General features: G+C 32.2%; 1 protein-coding gene across 2 annotated transcripts in view; it reads right to left on the bottom strand.

Moving 5' to 3' along the window:
• Nucleotides 1-6,140: 6,140 nt before the first annotated feature.
• Nucleotides 6,141-23,169, bottom strand: part of HGF (hepatocyte growth factor) — a 74,211-nt gene continuing 57,182 nt past the window's right edge. For both annotated transcript variants that reach the window (XM_045864797.2, XM_045864798.3), the window contains 7 exons: nt 20,037-20,075; nt 19,231-19,327; nt 16,605-16,679; nt 15,621-15,767; nt 14,733-14,839; nt 14,463-14,608; nt 6,141-7,467 (listed from right to left, as the gene is read on the bottom strand). In XM_045864797.2, the coding sequence (XP_045720753.1) occupies nt 7,291-7,467; nt 14,463-14,608; nt 14,733-14,839; nt 15,621-15,767; nt 16,605-16,679; nt 19,231-19,327; nt 20,037-20,075 (788 nt within the window). In that variant the 3' untranslated portion in view covers nt 6,141-7,290. The remainder of the gene's footprint in view (nt 7,468-14,462; nt 14,609-14,732; nt 14,840-15,620; nt 15,768-16,604; nt 16,680-19,230; nt 19,328-20,036; nt 20,076-23,169) is intronic.

The raw sequence follows: 23,169 nt of genomic DNA, 5'->3' as shown, positions 1-23,169 counted from the left end.
ACAATAGAAATCTTATAGTTACCACTGACTCCAATTCAGAAAATAAATAAGTAAATCAAGTTTTCCTAGACAGTATTTAGCAGATCTGTTGTGCTAAACATGTAACTATTGTCTACATAATTTTAAGGGGGTTCTGTAGTATAGCAGATTTAAAGAATATGCCATACCATGCTCTCTCATGGAGCTTCAAAATACACACGATCATCCAAAGGTCCTTGAAAACTCTGCAACAAAGTGACCTGTATAAAGTATCCCAGCATCTCTAAAAGTTTATTCAAGTCCCATTTTGTTTTCATTACAGCTTTAAAGTGTCCTGCAGAACAGTGTTCCATGAGAGACCAGTTTGGGTAAAGCTTACCTAAGTCATTGAAGAAATATTTCCATTTTAAGAAATATACATAGTAAGAGCCTCCATGAGTTCATGAACGAGAAGGTTCTGCTTTGTACCTAAACTATCTGACTGAAACATCAATCTTATTTTCCTCAAATTCTTACTCTCTTAACCTGAAGGACCTGAGCATTTCCTCTCAGAATAACTCTTTAAACAAAGTGCAGCTTTTCCTTTCTCCTCTAAAGATCCTTGATCACTTTTATCATTCCATAGTGTCAAATTTTCATTATTTTTCTTTTATAAGCTATAAAGTCTTTGTCTTAGGGTATAGTCCTGTATTCTAAATTATCACTGCATTTGAATTTTAGCCACTTAAAAAAATCAGAGTCCTGAAAACTGGACAATATCTTTGTAAAGCTTCAAAAACATATGAAAAAAATATGAAAATTCATCTGCCTTTTCCCCACTTCATTTCATTGCACCATGTTCCCCAAGTTGATTTCTCTCAGTTAAGAAAATTCATCAGATAAAAACCTTTTGCTAATTGAGTAACAATATTGTGAAACTTCTCGATGCACATCAGATGGCATATTTGCACATATGTAATGAGTAGACCATTGTTGCCTCAGAATAATTTTGCAGTAATTGATAATGATCCTTTCCCCCTCAGTGTTATGACATCAGTGCTTTGTGGAAAAACTCAGATGGGAAAACATTCACAGACATAATCAAAACTGTATCAGGCTGTATGAAGTAAACATCTGAATCCATTAGCAAGCTACAATCTAGTTCTCCATTTTTATTTTTAATAACTGCATTTACAAATATGAAGGCATAAACTCTTCAGAGTGAATAACTCCTCTCTTTTCCAGCTGCATGCCCCAATGTATGAAATACAATAGACCATTGAAAAATAGTCCCACTTACTAATTCAAATCTAAATAATGTAATTAAATATTAAACCCTAAAATTCTTAAACCTTGCTGAGAGTTGCCTAATTTTAAGAAAAATTGCATTTCTCTGTGTAATACTGGTAAACCTTCAAAAAGAGGGTAGATTATAGAATATTAATAATTATGAAATATTTATAGGGTATCATTACAGGTGAAGCACTGTGCAAAGTAAAGAATATACAAATATTAATAGCAAGACAGTGCTGATGTCTCTGAGCAGCTCAAACTGAGTGGAGGCAGTTTGCACATTAAAAACAAAGCAGAATAAAACAAAACAAAATAAATCTCATGCAGTCATAGGCAGACTCTGATAACAAGTGGAAGGAACAATCAGCAAACCCAGCCTAGAGCTAAAGAAGTAATGACTTCTAGATAAAAGATGTTGACGATGGATTCACAAGGGAAATTATGTGACATTTGAAGGTTGGGGGTATTAAAGAGAAGCCTGGTATTCACAGGGACTGTTTGAACACAGGCATGAAGTTTATTCTTTTTTAAAGATTTTATTTATTTATCGGGGGGGGGTGGGCACAAGCAGGGGGAGGAGTAGGTAGAGGGAGAGGAAGGCTCCCCACTGAGCAAGGAGCTCACTGGGGGACCCGATCCCAGGATCCTGGGATCATGACTTGAGCCAAAGGCAGAGGCTTAACTGACTGAGCCACCCAGGTATCCCATGGCATGACGTTTAAAAGTGAAGACATTTACAATGTGAAATAAAATAATGAAAATAAAGTGATAGGTGTTCATTGAGAGAAATAAGGGCCCAAAGTCAGTTTGGAATTAGCTAATATGTCAGATTGATAAGTTTTGTTTTATTTTGATGTTGTTCTCTACCTTTTTAAAAAGCATAAAATAATATGTATAATCTATACTCACACACTTCTTTTGAATTGTTTCCTTTGCCCATTATTTTCTGTCTTGCTTAGATGTGCTTCAGGCAATAACATATTCTTCATAGGACTGTAAACTTTAACCAAATTACTACAAACAATCTTTTAAATTTCACTCTCCTAAGCAACACATGCAACTGAGATATTTATAAATATAAGGAACCAGATAGATAGATAAACAGCTAGATATAGACTGTGTAGAATAAGACTTTTAATCTGGATTTTACATGAAAGGGTTGCAATTTGGTAAAATGACATAGAAAGCACTTTTAGGGTTGTATAGATTAAGGATGGGGCCTGTGTCGGAAAATAATGAAATAGAATAGCAATGAACCTTCTGGACTAAAACATTGAGGAAAGGCAAACTAAGATGATTCTATTCAGGACATTGACAAATGGCATAATGGACAAAAATATTGTCCAAGTTTTATTTATTAGACCCCAGATATTTACCTAGCTTGCTCTTTCACGCCTGTTCAAATACCACCTCTTAGAGAAGCTGTCCTGGAGTATTCTACTTAAAATAGCTGAATATAGGTTTAGAATGGAATGGAGTTCTTAAAAAGGAGAAAAAAAATAAAAATTTAGAAAAACCAGCAATATATGTATTGGAAATATTCTTTGATACTACTACCAGAAATACTGCTACCAGAACTGAATAAATGCATATATTCTGCTTAGATAATAATCGTTAGGAAGATCAGATACTATCAGGGGCTCTAGAGTTAGATATATTAGTCATCACTTGAGATAGGTATCTATGCCAAAAATTAACTTTTGGCAAGAGACAATATAACTTGAAATAATCAATAGTGTTACAGAGCTCTGTTTGGTTAGATTAATTGATCATTTTTTCTTCCAAACTTGCTTTCCATTTGAATTAGGTGAGTCTGTTGGACTCATATTTATTCTGAATTTAATGCATATTTTAAAAGGTATATTGAGTGATTAATTGATTAATTGGATCATTTACAATTACTTTTGTCATATATAGTGATATAGTAAAGGAATTTAGATGATCCTTCATGACAATGTTTTATATTATTTATATTAGCAAGTTATATCACAGTACCATTCTAGCAAATATGAAAATGACTAAATAATTGTATATTATGGTGGGAGAAATCAAAGTGTGTAGAGATTAATGGTTTAGTGAAGACCACTGATAATGCCATGGATAGAAGTTGGAGAAAAAGGGCGCCTGGGTGGCTCAGTCGGTTAAGCGACTGCCTTCGGCTCAGGTCATGATCCTGGAGTCCCGGGATCGAGTCCCGCATCGGGCTCCCTGCTCGGCGGGGAGTCTGCTTCTCCCTCTCACCCTCCTCCCTCTCGTGCTGTCTCTTATTCTCTCTCAAATAAATAAATAAAAATCTTTAAAAAAAAAAAAAAAGAAGTTGGAAAAAAAGAATGATTATTTGTCTTAGTTCTAGTATTTCTTGCAACAAAGTATACGTAATTTCTGTCAGTGAGATCATTGTTGTTTTCTGCATTAAGCCCTAGAGCAGATTTAAACATGTCTGTAGAGATAATTATAATAAGAGAAAGGAAGCATTTTGATAAAATATTTTATTATTATTAATAATAATAATATAATCATGGTTATAAAAATAGCAACTTTATTACCTACAGAAACTTTATATACAAGTCATAACCACAGTGTTCCCTTTTTGGGTAAGCATCCAGCTATACCACTAAACAGGCAGCTTATCAATTTCCTATTTACACCAAGACAAACAGTCATAACATCCATAGTATTCCATTTTCAGTTTCCTAAAGACAGAAACTTTCTGTGCAAATGGAAATGAACCTACTTAAAATTACACTGTCAAGATTTTTGTGACCAGAAAATTTTAACTTTTTTTTGTATTAGTAAATTCTTAGTACGAAACTCAGTTGAACGTTGAAAGAGAACTTCTTTTTGAACTTTATTGTGAAAAGTATTTCCACAAAGACTATGTCTTTTTATTCAAGTTAACTTTATCATTCAAATGAGTTTGTCTATAAATACAGGATATAATTAAAAGTTATCTTTGGAACCTTAGTAAATCAATTGAAAGTTTTTTTTAGTATGAGAGTTTATTAAAACTCTTTACCTCATGATTTCTATATTGCAATACCAGTCTTTCTTTTAAAAAAGAAAGAAAATATTTAGAAACAACAAAATGTCTGACAACAATTTCTCACTTCTTGACAGTGCTTTTTTTTTTTTTTTCCAAGAGAATGTTGTGGCTATAACATTCACTTTGTACAGTACCATTGGTACCAACAAGAAATATTCACAGGAATAAGTGAAATACAATTTTGCTATCACATGCCATTATTGTTATTTTTCTTGCCTTCCAGTGTCTCATGTTTCCCATAGTTTGAAACACTTAGATAGCAAGCAAGAGCCTGTTAATACTAGAGATTGACTCAATATAAACCATTTTACTGAGGACCTGCCCACAGCAAATAGGTAAAACTCATTACATATTTTACAATAAAATTAAAGAAGTATACAAAAGGACTATCATCCCTTCTGCACGGCAGAGGCATTATGACAAATATTTTAATTTTACATTACTATTCCTGGCAGACATAAGAAAATGTCCACAATTACAACAGCACATAACCATTATTCAAACAGCCCAAACAAAAATAACATTGAAAACTTCTAATTTAAAAGATCTTTTTGTCCATTACTCAAAATACAATCGATTTTGGCTAAGTTGGATTTTTCATTTTTTGATTGAATAAGAAAAGAATGCCCAGGAAATAGTATCTTTCGCCAGAGAAAAATGACATGATTATTCATTGTCCTACCACCTAAAATCACATGGATCTTGTTCATCTTGCTTTTATCGTCAATTCTACTGATCTCCCCTTATTACAAAGGGAACTTCTCAAAGCTAGGACTGCTTTGTGCACCATGTCTGATGTTTTATTGGTGGTATGTTTTCACACTTTAATGAAATGGAAAACACTGAGTTCAAAATATCTAAAAAGTTAGCTGCACCTTGTATCTAGGTAATCCCTATCTCTCTTTCCATGGAAATTTAGAGGAAAAGACAAGAAAGGAAATCTTAAAGTGTGAGTATTTAGACATATTAGAATTTCATAAATATTTTACAAACATCAATATAGGATTTGATCAAATTTTGCCAGTTCATCAAGAAAAAACTGAAAAACTATTTAATTTTGGGACAATACACCTTTGAAATTCCTAGTGTTTTGATTAAAATGATATATCCCATAAGGAAAGAAAAATACAAAGAAGATGATGTGGACTGACAACTTTTCGGATCTCTCTTTGCTTTCACTGTTTCTTGATACCAGAACATATCTTTTTACAATATGTTCAATTTGTATGGCACAATTTGGATAGATATTTCTGGGTTTGCATAGGTATTTCTGGATTTGCTGTCCTGTACTCTGTGGACTAAGCTTTCAAGTAAATTTAAGAGCATTTTACTCAAGATTGAACTGTGTCCTATGAAGCTTTGAGAGCATTGTTTGGATCTCTGGCCTTAATTGATGTCAGTCAAGAGAAACAAATTAGAGAAATGGGGATACTGGTTTGGAATCACTCAAATAATTATTTTTAAATTTGTACAGGGTGATTTTGTGAAAATTCACAGCCTATCCTATTAGAACTTTGTGTCTCATTTCTTGACAGATCCAGGGTTTTTAGTTAATCATGCCAAATACAATAATAAATATGATAATTTGGTATTATGAGACAGAATACAAAATTTGAATAGATATTCCCCCATGGCATTTGAAAGATTTATGTAAATGAAATAAGATAAAATGAAGATATTTTCACAAAATATTTCATTCTGCAGATATAAGTCCCCTTTAAAACATAATTGAATTCAGAGTTTAGACAAGCTAGTTCCTTTCATTTCCATTTTTTTTTTTTTTCCTTTACTTGAGTAAAGTCTCATTAGGCGAAAAAACTTTCAGGTTGAGAAAGGTATCCTGATATTTTTTTCTTCAACATATACTTTAATTCATAGTTTGATGAAAGTCCATTTACAAATCTTTGGGGACATATGGAAATTTTCCTCTGAAATAATTTTTAAAAATTTAAAGACGATGACCTCAAGCCAATCACAGCAGCAAGTCTTAGAATTAACCTACTTAAATAATTTTTTAAGCTTCAATTGGACAGTTACGTAAGAATAATAAAGAAAATACTTTAGGAAAGTAGATCTAAAAGTATCTTACATAAATAAGGTCCCTAAATTTGAAGGAAAGAAATAATACTAATACACATATTACCCTCTTCCCTTTAAGAATTAGAAACTACAAGATGACTAGGATGATAAATATATTTAAACACCTAGATTTGGTGTTACTTAACTTTGTGGGTCATGACCACACCTTAAATGTCAACCAGTAGAGGTCATCTGCAGATTACATACAGAGAATGAGCTGGTCACTTCTATCTTGCACCTTTCCTTAAAATTTCTACTGGTCTTTAAAATTTTCTATTTTTCTCTTAAGGAAAAACTACAGGTACACACTTTCAGAATATTTAGAGGTTACATTAGATATACCATGATTTGAACTCTAGTGCATGCACATGTGTACCAAGGTCTGCATAGATGGGCACATAATTTTGTAGAAAGGATGTAGACCAGTATTAGAGGATACACAGTGAGGAGGAATGAATGAAATATAATGTATGGTATATGAAAGGTAATATAATTTAATACAGAGTTACAACTTAAGGACAAAGGCATAAATTGTCTTTGTGAGGTTAAAATAATGTTTAACTTATGGTTTATTCATAAACTAACTTTGGAAAGCAGCGTAGAGATTAGTTGAACTTTTCCATTAAATCTTTTATCATCCAGCAATTATACCTTTGCAGTTTTTAATCCATTCAAGTATCTTCAGGAGATATGTTACTACACTTGCATGTACCTTAATTCACTTCAACATTTACAAAATAACACTGACAAACAAAACAACAGAAAACACCCATAAATATTAATGAGTATCTTAACAAACATGACACTCAAGTAGTTGTCTTAGGATTGCTTTAAGTGACATTTTAATTCCATGTTCTCTGAAATCTTCAGGTAAAAGAGAATTCTATTGATGGAAGATTCAGACACAGTTACATCAGCTACGACTGTGGTATCTTATACGTTAATATAATTTTGTGTATCCATTTTGCATAATATGCTACTCGGACAAAAATGCCAGGACGATTTGGAATGGCACATCCACGACCAGGAACAATGACACCAAGAACCATTCTCATTTTATGTTGTTCACAAACAAGTGGGCCACCATAATCTCCCTAGGAAGAAGACATGCAACAGTAACAACAACAACAAAAGTATTATTTTAGAAACAAAGTTAATAATTCATTAATATTTCCTATACAGATTTATATCTCAAATATGCACATATACAAGAAAAGACAATAGCTGCAACTGAGATATGAAGACATAAATAGATGTACTAGGCCAGTGGTCATCTTTCTATTGAATTACCCAAGTCAGACTGAGAGAAGTACAAACGTTAAAAGTGTTCTATCATGTGGAGTATTCATTTAAGAATGAAGTGTCTAGGGGCACCTGGGCGGCTCTTGATTTCAGCTCAGGTTGTGATCTCAGGGTCATGGGATCAAGCCCCACGTCAGGCTCCACACTCATCATGGAGTAGGCTTGTCCCTCTCCCTCTGCTCATCCCCCTGCTTGCACACTCTCTCTCTCAAATAAATAAATTAATTAATTATTTAAAATATATTTAAAAAGAATGACTTGTCTTATACAACATATTCACTCATCTTTTAAAATGGTTTTCGTCTTTGTTGAATACAGATTAATTAACACAAAACAACTGATAGCTATTTAGAAGGTAGACTTTATATTTACTTTTATTTTCTTCTGATGTTCAAAATATGTTCAATATAGAAAATTTAGAAAATGTAAAAAATACAAGAACTTTTGTGCTTTACCTATAATCATAGAGTTTTAATGATTAAAATGCTTAAAATTTCCCTTATTTCTAAAGCTTTTTACTTTCCTTCCTTCAATCTTGTCCCCAGAAAGATTTTAGAAAATTAAATACACATCATAATTGATAAAATAATTCTATTTACTGTTTGGAAATTATGTTCTGGGGCATAAAAAAAGAATATTCCTGCATTTACTGTTGTATTTGTAGTTAATATAGTTATATTTATATATTTTTTATATCTCATACCCCCCTTTGTAGAAGGTAGCCTCTAATTTCATGGCATTTTTTATATGGTTACCCTGTTTTATCATCAGACACAGATAGATGATAGATGAATAGATTGATAGATTGATATGTGTGTATATTCTTATAAACATGTATATATTAATGCATATTATTATATATAATTATTACAAATATGCTGCATCATTTTCATGCACTATGTAGCCTTCTAAGATTGCAATGACTGGCTTTTGGCATCCTTGTGTGAAGAAGAGTGTTTGAAACTACCTTAATTTTCTCTTAATAGTGATATGATGAGTTAAAATGAAACTATTAAGGAATTTAGTTCTGTAACAGGTGTAAAGAAGAGCACTATCAGCATTGTGCGATGGGGAATATCAAGATGGGGGTGAAGCAGGAGATAAAACAGTAGGGAAAATAGGTTATTCTAAGAGGCATATAAACTATGCCACATGAGTTAATAAATCTGATTTTTTAAAAATGCACCAGTGATTACTGATACAAACTCCTCATCAAAGCAATTCACTTTGGCAGACTTTCACCAAATGTGATCCTATTGCTATTATACAAACATTTGGGAGGTTTTCTTCAAATGTTTAGATTTCAGTGGCTTCAGGGATTATATTACCTTGTTTTAAATATAAGTGATATTAAAAAAAATTCTGGAGGATAAATGCATTTTTGAGAAATGGTAGAATCAACTTAAAATTGTCCTTCAATATGGATAAAATTAACAAATATATGATAATGTAATAAATAATTCAATGCTAAAGTTAGGAATCTAACAATGTATAAATGGTAAATCAGATCACAGGCAATTCCTGATGAGCGGTGGTTGAAGCATTTTTAGTAATGGCAGTAGGGCTGGATAAGTGCATAGATTCTTAAATGATCTTGAAGATTGGGTTGAGCTCAAAACTTTGTGTTTTAAAGGACTCTTAGTGTAAGTAGGTAGCTAAGTAAGAAATAAATAAATAGTAAATAAATAAATAAATTTCTCTTTCTCCTAGCAGATTTTCAGCTCTAATAATGAACAAAGTAATACTATTTACTAGGAAAACATCAAATTTGAAAGTGGTTATAAACGCATAACCTGTTTCTAACTATATCATTTTAAAGCAGTCGTTTAAACTCTTTTACTTATGAAACATATTTTTTCAGGAATAGTATCTCAGACCAATATATATAGCACATGCATGGAAAAAATATTTATGCCCCATATTTATTTTCCTACATGTCAAAAGATATTTCACTATTTATTGAACTCATTCCATGCCTTACCTCACATAGTATTCCCCAACTCCAAAGCTCCTAGGCTTGGAGACTGTGTCTCTTATATTCAAAATACATCTAAACACTCCAATCAAAAGACATAAGGTGACAGAATGGATAAAAAAGCATGACCCATGTTTATGCTGCTTAGAAGAGAATCATTTCAGACCTAAAGACATATGCAGATTGGACGTAAAGGGATGGAAAAACATTTATCATGCAAATGGAGGTGAAAAGAAAGCCAGGGGTAGCGATACTTATACAAAATAGACTTTAAAACAAAGACTGTAACAAGAGATGAAGAAGGACACTATATAATCATACAGGGAATAATCCAGCAAGAAGATATAATAATTGTAAATATTTATGTACCCAACATGGGAGCACCCTAATACATAAAGCAGCTAATAACAAACACAAAGGAAGTAATTGATAATATGCAATAATAGTAGGAAAACTTTAAGACCCCACTTACATCAATGGATAAATCATCCAAACAGAAAATCAAAAAAGAAACAGTGACTTTGAATGATACAATGGACCAGATGGATTTTACAGATATATTCAGAACATTCCATCCTAAAACAGCAGAATACACATTCTTTTCAATTACACATGTGACATTCTCCAGAATAGATCACATTTAAGGCCACAAGACAAGTCTCAATAAATTCAAAAAGATCAAAGTTGTACCATGCATGTTTTCCAACTGCAACACTATGAAACTGGAAATCAACCACAAGAAAAAATCTGGAAAGACCACAGATATATTTAGGTTAAATAACATGCTACTAAACAATGAATGGGTCAACCAAGAAATCAAAGAGAAAATAAAAAAATACATGGAGACTGAATATGAAAACCCAATGGTCTAAAATCTTTGGGATGCAACAAAAGCTATTCTAAAAGGGAAATCTATAGCCATATAAATACCTCACAAAAAGAAAAATCTCAAATAAACAACCTAATCTTACACCTAAAGGAGCTATAAAAAGAATAAACAAAACCCCAACCCATGGAATAATAAAGATTAGAACAGAAATAAACAAAAGAAACTAAACACACACACACAAAACAATAGAACAGATCAATGAAACTAGAAGCTGGCTCTTCGAAAAGATGAACACAATTAATAAACCTTTAGCCAGACTCATCATAGAGAGAGAGACAGAGAGACAGAGAGACAGAGAGACAGAGAAAGATAGAAAGAGGAATCAAATAAAATCAGAAATGAAGAGGAGAAATAACATCTGACACTACAGAAATACAAACAATTATAAGAGAATATTATGAAAAATTATATGCCAACAAATTAGACAACCTAGAAAAAATGGATAAATTCCTAGGAATATATAACTTCCCAAAATTGAATCAGGAAGAAATAGAAAATTTGAAAACAGACCAATTACCACCAATGAAATTAAATCAGTAGTAAAAAAAAAAAAAAAAAAAAACTCCAACAAATAAAAGTCCAGGAGCAGAAGACTTCACAGGTGAATCCTACCAAAGATTTAAAAAAGAATTAATACTGATTTTCAAACAATTCCAACAAATAGAAGAGGAAGAAAAGCTTTCAAATTCATTCTATGAAGTCAGCATTACCTTGATATCAAAATCAGATAAAGACACTACAGAAAAAGAGAAATATAGGCCAATATCTCTGATGAACATAGATGCAGAAATCCTCAGCAAAATATTAGCAAACCAAATCCAACAATACATTTAAAAATCATTCACCATGACCAACTGAGATTTACTCCTAGGATATAAGGGTGTTTCAATATTTGCAAATCAATCAACATGATACATCATATGAACAAGAGAATGGATAAAAACCATATGATTATTTCAATAGATATAGAGAAAACATTTGACAAAGTACAACATCTATTCATGATAAAAACCCTCAACAAAGTGGGTTTGGAGGGAACCTACCTCAACATCATATAGGCCATCTATGAAGAATCCATAGCTAATGTCATCCTCAATGGGGAAAAACTGAGAGCTTTTCCTATATTGTCAGGAATGAGACAGGGATGTCCACTCTCACCAATGTTATTTAAAATAGTACTGGAAATCCTAGCTACAGCAATCAGACACCAAAAAGAAAACAAAGGCATCCGAGGAAGAAATCAAACTTACACTATTTGCAGATGACATGATACTCTAAATAGAAAACCCTAAAGAGTCCACCAAAAAACTACTAGAACTGAAAAATGAATTCAGTGAGGTCACAGGATACAAAATCAATGTATGGAAATCTATTGCATTTCCATATACAAATTATGAAGTAGTAGAAAGAGAAATTAAGAAAACAATCCCATTTACAATTGCACCAAATATAGTAAAAGGAATAAACTTAACCAATGTAGTGAAAGACCTGTGTTCTGAAAACTATAAAACAATGATGAAAGAAATTGAAGATGACCCAGAGAAATGGAAAGATAGTCCATGTTTACAGACTGAGAGAACAAATATTGTTAAAATGTCCATGCTACACAGAGCAATCTATAGATTTAATGCAATCTCTATCAAAATATCAACAGCATTTTTTCACAGAACTAGAAAAAACAACCCTAAAATTTGTATGGAACCACAAAACACCCTGAATAGCCAAAGCAATTGAAAGAGAAGAACAAAACTGGAGGTATCACAAACCTAGATTTTAAGATATACTAGAAAGCTGTCATAATCAAAACTGTATGGTACTGGCAAAAAATAGACACATAGATCAATGGAACAGAATAGAAAATCCAGAAATAAGCCCACAATTATATAGTCAATTAATCTTCAACAAAGGAGGAAAGGAGATGCAATGGGAAAAGTCTCTTCAACAAATGGTGTTGGGAAAACTGGATAACTACACGCAAAAGAATGAAACTGGACCACTTTCTTACATCATACACAAAAATAAATTCAAAATGGATTAAGGACATAAATGTGAGACTTGAAACCATAAAAATCATAGAAGAGAGCACAGACAGTAATTTCTCTGAAATAAGCCATAGCAATAATTTTTCCAGATATGTCTCTTGAGGTAAGGGAAACAAAAGCAAAAATAAACTACTGGGACTACATCAAACATCAAAATAAAAAGTTTCTGCACAGTGAAGGAAACAGTCAACAGTGAAGGAAACAGTCAACTAAAAGGCTATCTAATGAATGGGGGAAGATATTTGCAAATGACATATCTGATGAAGGGTTAACATCCGAAATATATAAAGCTTATATAAGTCAACACCCAAAAAATGAGTAATTTTCCAATTGAAAAATGGTCAAAAGATATGAACAAATATTTCTCCAAAAATACACAGATGGCCAACAGACACATGAAAAGATTCTCAACATCACTCATCATCAGGGAAATGCAAATCAAAAGCACAATGAGATATCATCTCATACCTGTTAGAATGACTAAAATTAAAAACACTAGAAACAGCAAGTATTGGCCAGGGTGTGGAAAAACAAGGAACCCTCTTGTGCTATTGATGAGAATGCAAACTGGTACAACTCCTGCAGAAGACAGTATGGAGTTTCCTCAAAAAATTAAAAATAGAGCTACTGTATAATCCAGTAATTCCACTACTGGGTATTCAACCAAGAAATATGAAAATACTAATTCGAAAAGATATGTCCCCTATGTTTACTACAGCATTACTTACAATAGCTAAATTATGGAAGCAGCTCAAGTGTCCATCAATAGATGAAAGGATAAAGATCTGATATATAGACACACACACACACACACACACACAGGAATATTACTCAGCCATAAAAAGAATGAAATCTTGCCATTTGCAGCAACACGGATGAATCTAGAGAGTATAATGCTAGTGAAATAAGTCAGTCAGAGAAAGACAAATACCATATGATTTCACTCATATGTGGAATTTGGGAAACAAAACAAAGAAAAAAAAGACAAACCAAAAAATTGGAATCTTAACAATAGAGAACATACTGACGGTTACCAGAGGGAAGGTGGGTGGGAGGATGGGCGAAATAAGTGAAGGGGATTAAGAGTACATGATGAGCATTGAGTAATGTATAGAATTTTTGAATCACTGTATTGTATAGCATAAACTGATATAACACTTTATGTTATCCACACTGGAATTAAAATTTTTAATAAAAATGTTCTCAACTTCAGAAATAATTTTAAAAGCACAAAATATGCACACAAATAAATAGATAAAATTTAAAATATAAAAAAATACATATAAAATAATGGTTTAACAGCTTGTCTATGTAAAATAGGGATTGGAATACTGCCAAGTTGAAAGAACAGTTGCCTAACAAATGAAAATGTTCAAGCTCTTAAAGTCACCAACTTCGACCTTTTGGTTTTTGAAAATAGAATTTGTTTAAACCACACACACACACACAACACACGCACTGGCTTAACCAAAAACACATTTAAAAGTTTAAAACCAGACATAGAGTTCATTTAGGGAGAATTTGGGAAGATCAGATAACTTTAGAAAACAGAAAAATGTAAGCTATTGTATCAAACTGCATACTGGATACTTTTAATTTGAACAGCTTTCCATTAGAGTTCTGGCTGTATTCATTTATTGCTTTTTTGAGACAAATATCATCATAGTTTGCTGACAATGAAACATGGATTTTCTTACTGTTTAGTTAAAATAATTGTACAAGGATAATGAAGGGGGTTATCTTTCCTAATTTCTCTCTCTCAGAACAAGTTGGTAGACAATGATTTTTATTTGAGAAAAATGGACCAAAAAGAAACAAAAAAGAAATATAAGAAACTATGATATCTATTATATACTTATTTTTAAAAAATGTTCTTTTTACCTCACATGGTCCTGATACAATATTTTCAGCTCCAGCACATATTTCAGACTCATTCAGAGTCACCTTCCCTTGATGGTATAGGCTGCATTTCTCATTTCCCATAATATAGAGATGTGCTACTCGTAATAGACCATCAGAGGTGATGGCTAGAATGGGGTAAAAAATGTACAGTTAATGAGCACAGGATAAGCTGAGAAAAATAAGAGACAAATAGAATTGTTTTAAATAAAATAAGTATGATATTGCCTTATCATTTAAAAAATAGCTTACATCCAGTATAACCCCAGCCATAAACACTGCAAGTAGTTTTTTCAGGAATGGTGCATCCATAATTAGGTAAATCAATTGTACTAACAAAATCATCCAGGACAGCAGGCCTGAAAATAGAAAATACAATGGTAAATACCCTTGACTGAATTCAACACAAAATTAACAAATTAAAATTTAGTGTTAATTTTTAATATGAGATTAAGAGAGAATAAACAGTCTTGTTTCTTAAGAAAAGGGGAATGTCTTATTAGACATTCATACATATAATGTATGTAGTAGAGGTAGGAGTAGGTAGAGAGAAAGGAGTCACTTACTTGCTAATATTACCTGCTAAATGGTCACCGCTTTTTTTTTAATTTGTTATTTTACCTATTAAAGTTATCAAATGATCATTCACTAAGTTTTGGTTTTAGAGCAGGCTGATCAGGCTGTTGGTCAAACTTCATTTATTAATTTTTGAAAATTTTGAAGATGACTCTCTTTGTCTCTATGTACACACACACACATATATGACATGTGACATGATTTTTTTTTTGCTGCAGTATTTATTTATTTATTGACATGATTTTTTTTTAAAGATTTTATTTATTTATTTGACAGAGAGAGACACAGTGAGAGAGGGAACACAAGCAGGGGGAGTAGGAGAGGGAGAAGCAGGCTTCCCACGGAGCAGGGAGCCCGACGTGGGGCTCGATCCCAGGACCCTGGGATCATGACCTGAGCTGAAGGCAGACACTTAACTAACTGAGGCACCCAGGCGCCCCAACATGTGACATATGCTTTTATAATAAATTAACCTAAAAGAGAGAGAATAGCCATATAGCTGAAGAAAAAGCTTCACTAATTCCATTGTAGGTTAAAAAGGCAAAACATTCTCAAGCAACTAACCTAGCAAGCTTCAGTAATACCAGATCTGATCCTTCAGGCCCATATACCAGCTGGGAAACATTTAGAACCTGTTTGCGTTTCTCATCACCTCTTCCGTGGACATCATGAATCCCAAGCCAAGCTTCATAATCTTTCAAGTCTTTGTTTCTGAGTAAAAAATTGAAATGTAAAATATAATTTTAAATTGGGTGATATTGTTCAAACATATTATTATTTTAGCTTATAAGGGCAGATAAATAACCTAAATTTAAAATTTGAATCAAAGTATAATAAAGAGAAACACGTTTGTTATCAGAGATTCTGAAAGCTACAAGCACACATAAGCAAAAAGAGCTTTTAAGAGCTATTTAAGAAAAAAAAAACCTTTTGATTATGCTTAAGAGTAAATCACATGTCAAAAATTCTCAGGTAAAGCACATTACATGAATTATAATTTTCTTCAGATTTTCCTTCTTAGTTTTGTATATGTTTGGTTTATCAATGAGGATTGAAAATTTATACTAACAAAATCAATGACCCTGGTGAGAATCAGGAAGTAAGCTTACAAATGCTGCCTCCTTAACTTTCCTTAGGCTAATTCTCATTAAAAATTATTCCCAGGATGATTTTGAGGCTGGATTTACATAAGAAAGGAGGAGTGAGATTTGAGATAAATTTGTTGATAATTCAGAAAAGAATTTCTATCTAGACATTGAGCATGCAAGGAAGAGGTTGAGGAAGAATTATTTACATAATTCTAGCAAAATTTCCCCTCAAATGAGAGTAATGCCAATTGTGGAAAGAAGTGAACAGAAGCAGTATCCAGTATATATATCAATTAAGTCAAATTAAGCTTTGTGAGCTAAATCTGAAGAAAGAAATTAATTTGTTCATCCCTTGTTGGTGAATCTGTTAAATGAATACACATTCTAAGCCTAAAAGCTAAATGGAGGCCCTACATATTTTTAAGTGCTCAAAACAAATATTGGTTTCAGAAACACTTACCGAGAAGGGAAACATTGTCTTGCAGTAAGAATCCAACTTTCCTTTATCAATGATCCTCCACAGATATGTTTATTTCTATGAGAAAGAGGAAAGAGAAACAACATCTGTGTGAAAAGGGTGCCTGCCAATTAATGCAAAACCTATGGCTCCATTTGTTAAAAAATAAATGCATTTGAGGGGAAAATATAGAAATTAACTAGAATAAAATGAGTAATCCTTTGGAAAGATATTTGATGATTGTAGCACTAGCATTTTTTTCATAATGTGATTACAATTTTAGGAAAATAACTTTATTTTTGTATAAGGAGCCCTGTCACTACACACCAACATCCATTGCCAACATACATGTTCACATGTGTGTGTCTTTATCCTTGGGAGAGCAAGTATGTACTACAAAAATAGAATTTTCAAATAAACAAAAAAAACCCACAAAAGAACAACAAAAACAACATAGACCTCTTTAAATTCAGTGTCTGATTGTAAAAATGCAAATTTGAGTTTTTACCTAAACCGTGAAAACTATCTGATGGTAGTAATATATATTTGTACACTGTTCCCTTCTTTCATTACCATTATTTCTTTTTGATACATTAGAACATCGCTGAGTTTGAGTAAATTTGTTCACCTTAAAACAAGCAATAGAACATTTCACTTATAAAATGAAAACAATTTTGTAAGACATCATCTAGGAAATTATAAAATATTTGTAGAGAATAAAAAACACTAGTACATTTATTTGATGATATCCTAAATCTGTAGATGCATTATTCTTTTGGCAGAGAAATGGAAAAAGCACAACTTTTCACAATTTACATTTCCAAAGAATACAGATGTTCAGTGCTTCAGAGGGTAATAGAAGAAGGTTCCCAGACTAAGACCACAATTATTTATGGCCTGTACCACAGAGGAAGATGAGAGTATATATTGAGTTTTAATTTCTGTTCCTCTCAGTATGTGTTTTGGAAGAATAACTCAACAGCTGTTTTTACTAAGGACTTGGATTTAAAAGAAAAATATATTTATCTAAAAGTTTATACTACTCTAATCTGATGAAAAAGAGTTTCACCTGCTTCTCTAAGGATGGAGACTTCCAAAGGAGTATTCTTATACATTATCCCATGGGTAATAATAAATTTAGAAGTATATGCCCCTTTTTTTCCTGGAGTTATGAGATTTGCAAAGAATCACTAATTCATTCGGATATGTGGATTCCTGAAACATTTTCTTTCATAAAGAAAATGAATCACTCTTACCCCAAAATTGGCAGCCTTTATTAAATCTTTTATATTTCATAATTGGCTGTAATATTCTGGTGAGTTTCACAACTCTGTTTCAGTACTACACATCTAGGACAGCTACACTAATTTGTAACATAAATATTTGTAAATTTTGATGGGTTACTCCTTGCAAGAAGGATATATTAAAAGAACTTTGGGCCATCTTCTACTTGGTATCTGAAGTTTTATGTATATTTATATCAAAGGATATAAACTCCATGCTTCCTAAGAAATTGGCTTATTCATAAAAGAACTTTGGTTTCAAGTTGTGTTTATTCTATTTTAATGTCACTGTGATTTAACTGTAGCAAAAGATGTACTTTCTTCCTCTACTCTAGGAAGTTAGAGGTAAAGGAACAAAAAGGGTCTCCAAAAAGAGGAGATATTTGAGTTAGTATTCGAAGAATGAGGATTTTCCAGGCACAGAATATGGAGGAAGAAAGCTACAACATTTAGTGGGAACAAGAGCTTAAACATTTGGAGGGAGAAACATGGGGTGTCTTAAGAACAAGGGAAAATGTGGCTAGAATTCAGGTGCATTTTGGGGTAGGTTGTATGATGAGGTTCCAATAGAGACAGATACAAAGATACTTTAACATTCTGATTACCATATGACATAATATATGTAGTATATAGGGAGTTGTAAGATCAGATTTTAAGTTAACTCCTATTTTCAATATTTAACTCTTCCAACATAATTACTAATCTTAGTTTTTTATGAGTATATTGTGCACAGTGATTTTACTGAGAACATATCTTTGATCCTTAAGAGCATTGAAAAATAGACATGTCAAGAATTTTTTTTATCCATACTGAATAGTATAATAGCAAGGCTACTCAACTTATCAATATAATTTGTTAATCTTTTTTTAAATGATAAAATATTCTAGAACTTATAATTATTGTTATTTTCATTAGAATTACAATGACAAAATTTAGAAATTAAAAGCAGACGTAAAGTTTCTGATATGATTATGCGTAGGCATGTTAAAAAATAAAGTCATAATATCCTAGATTAGGAAAATAATTACATGTGTGTTACAACTACTACAGTGATATCAAGGTATAAGTAGGTTCTCTGTGTAGTTGTGTTTTCTCAATCACTCTGAAGTGTCACTTGTAATCAGAGACAGTGCCAACACCTGTGGGACCTCCATGAACATTTAAAAAGGCATTATCTCTGAAGGCACAAATTGTAAAATACAGGGCTATTTGGCAAGCAGAATATGGTCAGTCTCCTCTTGTGTCCCGCTCAAATGGAGGCCTGTGTGGATGGCACAACCATCCTGTTGGCAATATGACTTTTGCAAATAATTCAAATACATTCTATTTGTGTCTTTAATAATTACCTGTATTTCAAACTAACCATCCATCCTACATTAGTTCGCGTTGGAATTCCATTTACAACTCGTAATTGTTTTGTTTTGGCACAGGATATTACAGGATCTAAAAAGAGGACCAAAGATAAATAACATTTTGACAAAACATTTTGAAATAATCAATGCCTCTCAGTTTTCTTAAAGCAACGATAATTAAAGAATTGTAAATGTAATGTAAAATGTAACTACTGTAATTTTGTCAGAAAAACATTTGGGGGTAAAGAAGGTAAGTATTAAGACTGCAGTGTCAAATCAGGTCTAAAATATTTGCTATACTCGGGCGCCTGGGTGGCTCAGATGGTTAAGCGTCTGCCTTCGGCTCAGGTCATGATCCCAGGGTCCTGGGATCGAGTCCCGCATCGGGCTCCCTGCTCACCGGGGAGCCTGCTTCTCCCTCTGCCTCTCTCTGTGTGTCTCTCATGAATAAATAAATAAAATCTTAAAAAAAAAAAATGTTTGCTATACTCATCTAAGGAGACAAGTAACACAGAAAAATGAATCAACTCAAGGTATTTCAATATAAAATGAAACGATGTTATTTATAGTAGTTATTTCTAAATGTCAGTGGAAATCAATAACCTCAATAAAAAAAACTATGTTTTTTATTATGTCTGAATTTTTATGATAAGAATATAGAGCCATTTTGAAACAGATTACCAACATAGTATTTTTATGATAGAAGTTAATATAGTGATATTTTTCCATGAAGAAAATGATGACATCATTTCTGACATGTAGAGATTCAAATATATTATATATTTTAAAAGATTACTTACGGTCTAAATTGACTATTGTAGGTGTGGTATCACCTTCACCTGTAAAAATAATATATATATTATTTTTACACAATTCATACATACATATTTCTGTTATGTAGAACCAAAGCTATATACTGAAATGCAAATGCCCATGAATTGGATAACTCACTAAAATTCGTGACATTTTATTTAAAGATAAAACGTAATGGGCGCCTGGGTGGCTCAGCTGGTTAAGCAACTGCCTTCGGCTCAGGTCATGATCCTGGAGTCCCAGGATCGAGTCCCGCATCAGGCTCCCTGCTCGGCGAGGAGCCTGCTTCTCCCTCTGACCCTCCCCCCTCTCATGTACTCTCTCTCATTCTCGCTCTCTCAAATGAATAAATAAATCTTTAAAAAAAAAAACAAAACGTAATAGTATGCTTTTAGTAATTACATATCACTCTTACTGGGCAGTAATGAAGATACATGCCTCCTGGTAGTGGATAAAGTGAGGAAAGCCCTATTTTATGACTCTGGAGGCTCCCAGGTGTGTGATTTGATGAGTGTGTTGGCAGTTTGGACTACACTGCTGACCTCAAGAAGCTGTATCATTCTGGCAAGATGCCTAACATGGCAATGAACAATCCATTGAATAGCACTAATGCTTATTATAGTTCGCTTGGGCCATTCGTATAGATAGATTGTTTTTTACTCTAATTTGGGTGCTTTGTATTTTTTCTGAAAATCACTTTTACTTTTTAATATGGTTGAGGATAACTGAAACATCACATGTTTCAGAAAACTCTTCAAGAATTCTAGTAGATAGAAATCAATGTCACTAAGGAAAAAGAGGGATAACAAAATATAATTATGTTTTGTTAGAATATTTCAATATTGTTTTTTTCCACACTCATAAAAAAAAGTATAGAAAAAAGAGAACTGGGAACTGCTAGTTAATTCTAACTAAAACCTCATAACTTACACTTTTCATAACTTCCCTACTGGGGTTTAATGGCTGCAAAGAGAAAAGCTTGGAAGATGCTAGGATTTAAAAATACTTAGGCAATAATGAATGAGGCATAGGACATTTCCTGGAGTTTAATGTCTGACTATTCAGAATTGATGGCATGGAGTTTAGTCAGGCACTGTTTAGACCCAGGTGGTTGTTAATCCCTGGAAATGCGCTGAGCTCAAATAAACCGGCAACAAAACAATAAAGGCATATGGATTCCTTTGTAATACATGCAAATTTGATTGTTTTTTATGGAGGACCTCATGAGAATTAGTATATGCTAAAGGGTTTTTATTTATGTTCATTTTCCAGATCTAGATATTTTAAATGAATAAGGGTAAAGGCAAACATATAAATTTCATTATTTCCCTTTCCCTTTAGCTTAGCCTGGGGGGAGGGTTTTGTTTTAGAGTCAGCTGAGGTCAGTGTTTTAACTCATAGTACAAATTAGGATTGAGGCCAACTGTGGTCATTAAAACATCAAGGATATTGGTTTTTCCACTGAAATCAATTACTTGAAAATTCTAAAATTAAAAACTAGGTATTTATTCCTTCTGGTATTGTGATGAAAAAGACTAGACCTCTCTATCCTTAATTGTATTTCAAGTTTTCAATTTCTAAACATCAAGTTAATAGGTCAACAAAATAGTTCATTATTGTAATTTACTGCAGTATTTAAATTTAAGAAATATAGATACTGTTTATTTGGGACTTTAATAATTTATAGTTATTTTATACTTATTTTTCCTTTAAACCAATATTTCTCAAACTTTAGAATAAGCTGAAATATCACTTAAAATCAGATTTCTAGAGATTCTGAGTTGGTGGCTAGATTATGAGTTTTTAAAAAGCATTCTAGTTTCTTCTGTTGCACACTTTGAGCCCAACTTGGAGAAACTGCACTCTAGGACCTGACCATTTTACCATCAAATGCTATTCTTACTTCTTTTTGTTCCACCACAGTACTAAAATCTGAAATTTATATATGATACAAATCTTCAGTATTGATTCAACTTAAATTTAAAGGGAAACATGTCAATAATAAAAGTTTTACCTATGGAAGAGTAGGTAAATATGTGTGTGGGGGTTGTTTATATGGCCTCAGAACCAAATATGAGTTCTTACTGAAAAAACTTTCTTTAATGTATTCTTAAAGTTTCAGCCAAATTCAAAACCTTATGATGTATGGGGATTAACATAAGAATTAAAAAAAAAAAAACCTTATGGACATCACATATTTCTCCAGGCAGATATCTATGTTCCCATTTTCATTATGTAATTTAATATGAATATATATTTGTTAAATTATTATAGTTACATAAATGTCTCTACACTGAGAACTAACTGAAAGAAAAAAAATATTGTTTACATTGCTGTATACTTAGCATGTTCTAATATAGGGCTTTGCACACCATAGCAACTCAATTTAAAATTATTAATAAATGAATAAACAATACAAACTGAGATAGAAGTTAAGTTGTCCAAGGCACTTACAGTGAGAGAACTGAAATTCTTAACCTGGAAGTTGGAGTTGAAGCTCTTAACCACTACACTCTAAATACTTAATACTGAAGATTTTTCTAAGATCTACAAAGTGTGTATGTGTATAGATTAATATATACTTCTATAATTTTATTTTTACATATCTGATAATTTTTAAATGTGTGCTAATACTCTAAGTATTTTTTTAAAAGAAATAAAAACTTTTGTATGATTTGTAATACAAATGTACAGTGTGAAAATGATTTATACAGTCTCTGCAGTTAAGTAAATAAGAACTCAAATCCTCTAAAGATAAATTTTATTAGCCTTTCACCAGCAGGAAAATGTAAATAAATCCTGGCTATAAATATTAGTTAGAAAAATGACAGTATAAAAATATTTATTGATATTAATGTTCCAAATATATTGAAATAAAAATGAGTTATCTGCAATAGCATTTAATCAAATACTAGCGACACTCTGAAGTCTTCCGATAGCACATTACTAACTTTTAGTTTTAAAGTGTTAGTTGAAAATATGTTTAGAAAACATTTAAATTATTAGAGTCCTTTGTCAGGTTTATAAACCAAATCACAGTTCCCTGAGATTCTACAGAAGCATTTTACTCTTAACTGTGTCTACATGCAGTAGAACTGTCTTAGAAGCCTGACTTCTTTC

Source organism: Mirounga angustirostris, unplaced genomic scaffold (genome assembly GCF_029215605.1).
Source record: "Mirounga angustirostris isolate CCGP_5_RB_7025 unplaced genomic scaffold, mMirAng1.0.hap1 SCAF_12, whole genome shotgun sequence".
NCBI classification, from domain to species: domain Eukaryota; kingdom Metazoa; phylum Chordata; class Mammalia; order Carnivora; family Phocidae; genus Mirounga; species Mirounga angustirostris.
Note: the sequence above shows the minus strand (reverse complement) of the source record. Positions and strands in the feature narration are given on the sequence as shown.